Source organism: Lates calcarifer, unplaced genomic scaffold (assembly GCF_001640805.2).
Source record: "Lates calcarifer isolate ASB-BC8 unplaced genomic scaffold, TLL_Latcal_v3 _unitig_4694_quiver_3220, whole genome shotgun sequence".
Taxonomy (NCBI): Eukaryota; Metazoa; Chordata; class Actinopteri; family Centropomidae; genus Lates; species Lates calcarifer.
Genome location: NW_026117050.1, coordinates 1 through 8,636, shown reverse-complemented (window position 1 = coordinate 8,636; position 8,636 = coordinate 1). Strand labels below are relative to the sequence as shown.

The 8,636-nt window shown below is 40.5% G+C and overlaps 1 protein-coding gene and 1 long non-coding RNA gene across 2 annotated transcripts; both read left to right on the top strand.

Moving 5' to 3' along the window:
* Positions 1–1,489: 1,489 nt before the first annotated feature.
* Positions 1,490–4,103, top strand: LOC108902099 (serine protease 27-like). The gene is given in 7 exon segments (XM_051068500.1): positions 1,490–1,496; positions 1,595–1,642; positions 1,645–1,756; positions 1,909–2,171; positions 2,378–2,520; positions 2,583–2,608; positions 3,343–4,103. Coding segments are annotated over 7 exon segments (1,017 nt in total). The 3' UTR covers positions 3,761–4,103.
* A 1,170-nt stretch (positions 4,104–5,273) lies between these two features.
* On the top strand, positions 5,274–8,006 carry LOC108902100 (uncharacterized). The gene is made up of 5 exons (XR_001964005.2): positions 5,274–5,474; positions 6,073–6,087; positions 6,387–6,548; positions 7,459–7,702; positions 7,884–8,006. It is a non-coding gene; the product is annotated as an uncharacterized LOC108902100 (long non-coding RNA).
* The last annotated feature ends 630 nt before the right edge of the window (positions 8,007–8,636 follow it).

Here is an 8,636-nt window from a genome sequence, read left to right as displayed (position 1 = left end):
TTTGAAAAAGAAGATGTAACAGTAATGTCAAAAATAAATCATCAGGTGATGTGATGTGAATTTGAGTCAGAGTTTGAAGTGCAGATGTGTCATTGAAGAAATACTAGGACAATTTAAAAACTTATTAAGCATATTCTGTCTGTGTTTACTTAATTTATTTTTCTCTGTGTTCTAAATTCCAGGTTGTCAGTCACAGGGTAAGCATCCAAGTGCAACTTTACAGTCTCTTCAAGTTTCAGGTTTTGTTTCCTTCAGTCATCTATAGAAATGGATTATATAAACAGCATTGACCTTATACATTTCATGCTTGTAAATCATCCATCCATCCGTTATCTATACTGCTTATCCGTTAAGGGTCACAGGGGGGCTGGAGCCTATCCCAGCTGTCAATGGGCGAGAGGAGGGGTACACCCTGTACGGATCACTAGTCAATCGCAGGACCAACACATACAGACAAACAACCAATCACACTCACATTCACACCTACGGGCAATTTAGAGTCTTTAGAACCTTCTTGCCGCCTTAGTGACAGTGTTGATTTACTGCAATAACATAGACATATTTGCCCAGTCTTACACATTGAGTGCGTGTGGTCAAGAAGTCCAAAACCCAGTTACAGAGTGGGTAAGTGAGACCAAGGTCCTGTAGTTCCTGAGTGTGAGTTTATTTGGAGGATTGTATTGAAGGCGTAGCTATAGTCAATGAAAAGCATCCTTGCATATGCACTCCTGTGCTCAAGGTTCCCCAACACGGTGTGCAAAACAAGAGATGTGGTATCCTCTGTTGATCTGTTCTCCCTATAGGCGAATTGATGTGGGTCGAATGAGGCTGGTGTGATCCTCCTGATGTGTCTCAACACCAGTCTCTCCAGGCATTTGGCAGGTAGAGGGATGAGTGCCACAGGTCTATAGAGGTCTATATAGAGGTTGAAGATGTGAGTGAACACGTCTGTGAGTTCGTCAGCGCAGCCTCTGAGTACTCGGCCCAGGACTCCATCAGGGTCAGGCGCTTTACTGGGGTTGATCCTCCGAAGGCAGCATTGGACTTCATGGGGGCTCAGGATGGGGGCAGGGCCGTTAGTGGGAAAGGGCTGCATCACCTGGTCTGTGTTGTTCCTGTTGAACCAGGTGTAGAACAGGTTCAAGTCCTCAGCCAGAGCAGTGCTGCTGTTGGGGGAAGATGTTGTTCCTTTGTAATCCGTAAGCACACGGACTCTGTCCCATACCTGACGGGTTGGATGAGTTGGTGAAGTGGGAACCGACTCACTGGGTGAAGTTGAATTTGGCATGTCTGATACCCCTCTTTAACTCCCTCCTAGCTGTGCTGTAAGCGGCTGTATCACAAGCTTTGATTAAATTCCGCACATCATGCATCATTCACAGTTTCTGGTTGGGGAATACACGGATCAGTCTTGTGCTGGTAACACTGTCCACACAGTAATTAATGTAGTTTGTTTTTAGTGGCATAAACTTAACCATACCCTGACTATATGGGTGGTAAAAAAAAAGAAAAGGATCATTTTCAAACACACTGACATACCTATTGTCTAACTGAGGTGTAAAGAACCATGTTTAACTCTTGTCTCTTCTGTCAGATTGCGGCAAAGCTCCCACAAATACCAGAATCGTTGGAGGTCAGGATGCCCCCCAGGAAGTTGGCCCTGGCAGGTCACTTTGATTGAAGACAATGAGCACTTCTGTGGGGGGTCACTGATTAACAACCAGTGGGTGCTGACAGCTGCTCACTGTGTAAGAGGGTGAGGACTTACTCTAGCAAGTTCTCCTTTACAAACTGTGTGTTTTTGGGTTGTTGGCAATAGGCTAGCTAAAATGTAAAAGAGAAAACAGTTTGCCAGAAATAAGGAAAAATAAAGGCTACTCATCTATGGTATTTTATTTTGTCTTCAAGGTCTCCAAGTGTAACAGTTTATCTGGGCCGCCACAGCCAGTCAGGTCCAAACAACAATGAAGTGTCACGAGGAGTCACTAAGATCATTCTCCACCCTTTATATGACTTCCTGAGCAACAACAACGACATAGCTTTGCTGAAGCTGTCGGCCTCTGTGAATTTTACTGACTACATAAGACCAGTATGCTTGGCCTCAGCAAACAGCACTTTCCACACTGGGACTAACAGCTGGGTCACTGGTTGGGGTGTTACTTTGCCTGATGGTAAGTTCACAGATTGTACAAAGAGAAACTTTGCAGTTTGTTTTTCATAAAAAGTATTTCTAAGTGCCACAACACCTTCAGATGTGATCTGTTAAAGGGGCTTGAGTCAGGTCAAATGCTGGTTTGATTATTGTTTTATTCTAAACAATAATCTAATTTTAATTAACTGAATTGATTAATCATATCTTTGAAATCTCTCCAACTAGGTTCCACTTTCCCAGACATCCTACAGGAGGTTAAAGTACCAATAGTGGGAAACAACGAGTGCCAGTGCTATCACAAGAAATATTTCATCACAGAGAGCATGATCTGTGCTGGGCTCAAAGCTGGAGGCAAAGATTCATGCCAGGTGACCAACACTACTTGTGTATTTGTGTATTTTGTGTATTTGTAATGTTTGTTGACCACCAGGGGGACAAAAGTATCCTAACGGAGAGGTAAGAGAAAGCAGGTTAAGATATACACAGAGGAGCATCCTGAAAAAATGTACTTCCCTTTCCAGTTTCAGCTACAAGACAGATTTTACATGTTTATCTGTTGCAAAAAGAACAACAATAAAAATCATACTTAACATTCCTAAAACGTGCAAAATTACATGGAATTACATGGACCTGGAAGTCATGCACATTTCTACCAGTGTGTCCGTAACCCCTTTTATACAGCCTGTTCAAGGTGGGTATCTTGCACTTTTTTCCATCTCACTGTTCTGTGTAAAAGGTACAACGGTCTTAACACTAATAAAATATGATCTCCGTGTAAAAGTTGTAAAATTTTGCAAATACTCAAACTGTAATCTGTAACTTGTAATTTGTTTGAAATCTAGTTTTATCAGTGCATCAGTACATTTGGTGTAGTTTGCCTACTGCTTACATAACCAAATTAGAAAACCTCTCATGGTTTGTCCCAGTTATTTTGTCACTGAAAATATTGTTTTTTGGATGTGTTTATTCCATGTATCTGTTACTTTTTCCTTGCAAGACCTTTTACCTCTGCAAAAATTTCAAGCAGCAACGTAACACCATGAACAATTGTACTTACTACGTTCGAATGACATGAAACTTTGACGAGTGTTACCAAACAGCATTACAGGATTCATGCATCAGCAGGGTGGATGCTTCTGAGGCAGCTCTAAATGATAACCTCTGTCTGTCTCAACAACTTCTTTCCACAGGGAGACTCCAGGGGGACCACTGGTGACCAAACTTGATGACAGTTGGGTCCAGAGTGGAGTTGTGAGTTTTGGTGAAGGCTGCGCCGTGCCTAATATTCCTGGAGTTTACACCCGTGTGTCCAAGTACGAGGAATGGATCAGAAAAAACATTGGCACCAACAGAGCTGGCTTTGTTACGTTCAAGTCCCCTGGAGTTGACAGCGACCTAAACTTCACCTGTTCAACATCACCACCTGCTACAACCACCACTACCACCTACACAACTGCTCCCACCAACACAGCCACTACCACTGAGACCACCACTACCACCAACGCAGCCAATACTACTATCACCGACACCACTCTCACCAATACAGCCACAACTACCGCCATCACCACCACCACTAGTGACAATAAGGGCGGTGACAAGTGTATTTGACGGTGGTGAAAATGTGATCCACTTCTCTCACTTCACCTCACTCTGTGCTCTTATTCTCTCTCTCTTTGTACTGGCTGGTGATGCCTAAAATGAAAATGTGAAACGAACGGTTTAAAATTCTTGTTCCCAAATGTCTCATTGACTGTTTGATAATGAGTCCTCTCTGTATGATAACAGCACAAAAACATTTTCATTGTAGAGTCTGTCCATCCATCCAACCATTTTCTTCCACTTATCTGAAATTAAGTTGTAGCAGAGTATTTTCTGTTTTTCTAATAAATTGTGATCTAACTTAATTACAAATGGGATTGTTTGACTAACTTGACTTCAAATAAAAAACTGTGTTGAATTGTCAGTTTTAAATTTGTATTATATCAATATATGTATAAAGTTTGGTACTGGGCAGGCTGCTAACAGTGTGTGCATCTGAGTGTTTTTGGTCTCAATTCACATTATTTCATACTCACGCTATGCTGAGTGCACAAGTACATTCATACTGATAAGTATGGCAACATGCAGTTCACTATAAATGCCAGAATATTGCAGTGTGGAACAATAGGCGCTTCTTCCCCTCAATGGTCCCCATCTTGGCTACGCAGTGAAAAATGAAAATGGTGGCTGAGGAAGGAGGAAACATCACTGGCGCAAATTTAATGCTAACCGGTAAAAGTCACCTTTTATTGATGAGATTGGTGTCACATTTCTAACAGTGAACTTTCTCAGTATAAGAATTCAAAGTTACGGGGTCCAACCACACTGGACACACTCTATAAACTCTAAAACACAACATGCACCACTGCTTACTTTAAGTCTCCACATGCTGCAGAGCAAGAAACATTTAACAAACATTTCTGACTGTCAATCACATAAAACAAACCCAGCAGAGGAAAATGTGTTGCGATATTGTTTCTCCCACCCCTCAGAGTTGTTCAAACTTGGATCATAGTCTATACAGTCCATTGTTTCCCATACAAACACAACATAAGTCACCTGGAGCTCAAACCTCAGTGGTTCATTCTCAGAGAGAATCTAAAGTCCAGAAAGTTGCACAGGAGCAGATCATGACTGTTAACTCACAGTTCAGTTCACTGACAACACAAGTCCTCCCTGCTAGTGATTCTGTTACACTATGATTTAGCATTTACCACAATACCATCATCTGCATTTGTGGTTACATGGTTACATCACCAAAGTTGTGTTTTAGTTTAGGATGTGAAGCTCTTAAAACCAATATCTATCCAAAGGCCATGATGTTGCTACTGGTACCCACTGTACAAGAGCGAAGCAACTTGATAAGCAGCTGTCTTTTCAGTCTTTGAAAAGTAATGAAAACTGATTCAGTTACTGCTGGTGGGGGAAAATTTCACTTAACATTCACTTACTGCAGGACTGTTGTATAAAAGTGCATTAGTGTTGGCTATAGTTACCTAATAAACTGCCATACCTTATTGTTGTGCAACTACACGGATGCTTCAGAAGACCACAGGTATCAAGAAAAACATGTTTGACTGCATGCATGTCCCTAAAAGAAGCTCATGAAGAATTGTATTAATGTCATGTGAAGAGTTCAGTGACGTATGGATTGATAGATGGTATGTAACTGTGGGTGATATACATTTAATACTCTGAGGACAAAGTGAAGGAGTCACTGTTAACATGGCTCTCCACCAGTTTCTGTGTGGCTTCACTGTGGTGATCATTCTCTTATCCAAAGGTAAGAAAGATGGTTTTTCTTTAGACTGTTGCAGATTTTTCTCATTATTTGGCTCATGTCAAGAAAGGAAGGAGAACAAGACAGTTCTCTGACTTGTCTGCATTTGGGTTGACAACTGCACGAGTAAAAGTAAATAAACTTGGTAAAATTTATCCATCTAGTTACTGTGAAAGGGCCCAATTGGCATATAAATATATTACACCACAGTTAAATCGTTCCCCATCAACCCTTTACATAACCTTTATGAGACATCAAAACAATGCCTGTTTTCTGTGGAACATTCAGTATTAGGAAAATATGAACATCCTTTGGGGTCATTATATGGTAATGTTCATAAAGTCTGACCCAAATGCTTCAAATGTCATTAGTATTTTGTCGACTGAGCTACAGTGTTAAAATTTTACACTTGTTCATGTTGGAGAAAAGTTTTTTCCCCATTGTATTTGCATTTTCTCTGAGTGTTCCTCTGTGTAACTGTGGCTACATTCTCATTGGACCTTAGTTCTTTTGTACATTTGCTGGGAACAATTTTGAATTTATCAAAACATATTCTGTCTGTGTTTGCTTAACATATTTTTCTCTCTGTTCTAAACTTCAGGTTGTCAGTCACAGGGTAAGCATCCAAACGTTACAATCTCTTCAAGTTTCAGGTTTTGTTTCCCCTCAGGCATCTATAGAGAATGTATCATATAAACAGAACTGACCTAATATATTTCATGTTTATAGATCAGCTTCCAGATGAACAAAGCAATAGTCAGCTGGTTTAGTGATCATTTGTGGCAACAATAAATAATAATAACCCCATGTGAACATGGACTTTTTTTTTTTTTTCATTTCAATAGGCACTGACAGAGCCACTGTGTAACTGAAGTCCCATATAATGTTTAATTCTCATCTCGTCTCTTCTGTCAGACTGCGGCAAAGCTCCCAAAAACACTGGAATTGTGGGAGGTGGAGATGCCTCCCAGGAAGTTGGCCCTGGCAGGCCGAATTGAGAGAAGATGGTAAATACATCTGTGTGGGGTCACTGATTAACGACCAGTGGGTGCTGACAGTTGCAGACTACATAACAGGGTGAGGACTTACTGTAGTAAGATGTCGTTTATAAACTTTGGTTTGTTGGCAGCAGGACATGCTAGAGTAAACACAGACTGGTATATAGATGATTGCTTTATCTTAGTAAAGAATCATCTGGGTTTTATTGAAGTAAGAACATTTTTCCTTTGAGAAAATCTAATTCACATATACAGGCCAGCAGTGCTGCCTCTTTCAATTCTTTTCTCAAGGAAGTGAAAACGCACTTTTGATGTATTTGACAAAACCCATCCAACACGTTTCTTCAGGTGACCTGTCAACATAGTTGTAGCTAATAATTATGGCTCCTGTGCACAGCAAGCAGCTCCACCATCCACATTCCAACTGTGACACACCAGTACAGTATGTTTATGTATCTACAACCAAAAGCAGTGCACAGCACTAACATGCACAACCGGAAAAGACAAGAAGATCCAGTTTTAATCAAACACAATCTACTGATTTAAATTTATTTGGTAAGAAACAGATTAACTGAGTGCAAGATCTGGACCTTGGTGGCAATGATACATAATATGCAAGGTTTTCACATTGTGATCATATCTCAGCCAGCATACAGTCCATATAGACAGACCATATCTTGCGGGAATAATTTAACATTTTGTGGAAAATGTGCTGGACTATAACTCATTACTGTTGCCAGTATGTATTTCCTAAATTGTTGAACCAAGGTTGAAAGGTCACCGAACTTCACTGGCAAAAGCTACAAGCAGTAGAGAAAGCTAGCTAAAAAATAAAAAAGCAAAACGTTTGAAAAAAAAAGTACAGAAAAATAAAGGCTGTAAATTGGGCCTACAGTATTACCACTTAAATTCACTGGTATTCAGTTGATACTAGGCTCATTATCAACAGCAGAAACCAAAAAAATTACTCTTTCATTTTTGTCCTCGAGGGCTCGGAACTTAACAGTTCATCTGGGCCGCCAACAACCCGGACAGCTCCAAACAACAATGAAGTGTCACGGGGAGTTGCTGAGACGGTTCTCCACCCTTTACGCAGCTTTTCAAAGAACATCGCTCTGCTGAAGCTGTCGGCCTCTGTGAATTTTACTGACTACATAAGACCAGTATGCTTGGCCTCAGAAAACAGCACTTTCCACACTGGGACTAACAACTGGGTCACTGGTTGGCCCTACGGTAAGTTCATATATTGTACAATTAAGGAGAAACATTGCAGTTTGTTTTTCATTACAAGAACTTAAATGTGCCATGGTGCCTACCAGTTGTGATCTGTTAAACTGGCTTTGTCTTATTCTTTATTTTATACATTAATCTTAATTACTTAAATTAATTATTCTCATCTTTAAAATCTCTCCAGGTACTTCCACAAACATCCTACGGCAGGTCAACACATCAATAGTGGGAAACAATCAGTGCAGATGCCTACTACAAGACTATAATCACAGAGAGCATCATCTGTGCCGTAGCCAAACCTAATGGATGTCAGGTAACCACTGCTATTTGTGTGTTTTGTGTATTTGTAATATTTTGTTGACTGCCAGGGGAGAAATGTATCCTAACAAAGGTGAGAGAAAGTAAGGTAGATATAAGCAGAATAGAAGGGTTTTCCTTTAATTGGTGGAAGACTTAGGTGCACGTATTTGGTGGGGTGTTTGGGGGTCCTCCCCCAATAAAATTTTACATTTTCTAATTTAAAATATGCAGTTTGGTTCAGGGTAAAAGCAAAGGTGGCGTGATCAAGGTTTCTTAACATTAATATGAGATGATGTCTGAGTAAAAGGGGCTTTTGTCTCCCTGAAACTATTGTCAAGTTTGGCCATTCAAAACATCATTACCTACCACTAGTGCTCAAAATTAAAATAATGTTCTATATGTTTATTTCCAAACTTTTAACAAGTGGATTTGTGTGTCAGCAGGGTGGACGCTTATGAGGCAGCTCTAAATGATAACCTCTGGCTGTCTAAACAAATATCATTACTTTTTTTCCACAGACTGTCCCAGGGGGACCACTGGTGATCAAAATTAATGATAGCTGGGTCCAGGTTGGAATTTTGTCTTAGAAATCAGCTGTGTCATCCCTAACTTTCCTGGTATTTACACCCGTGTGTCC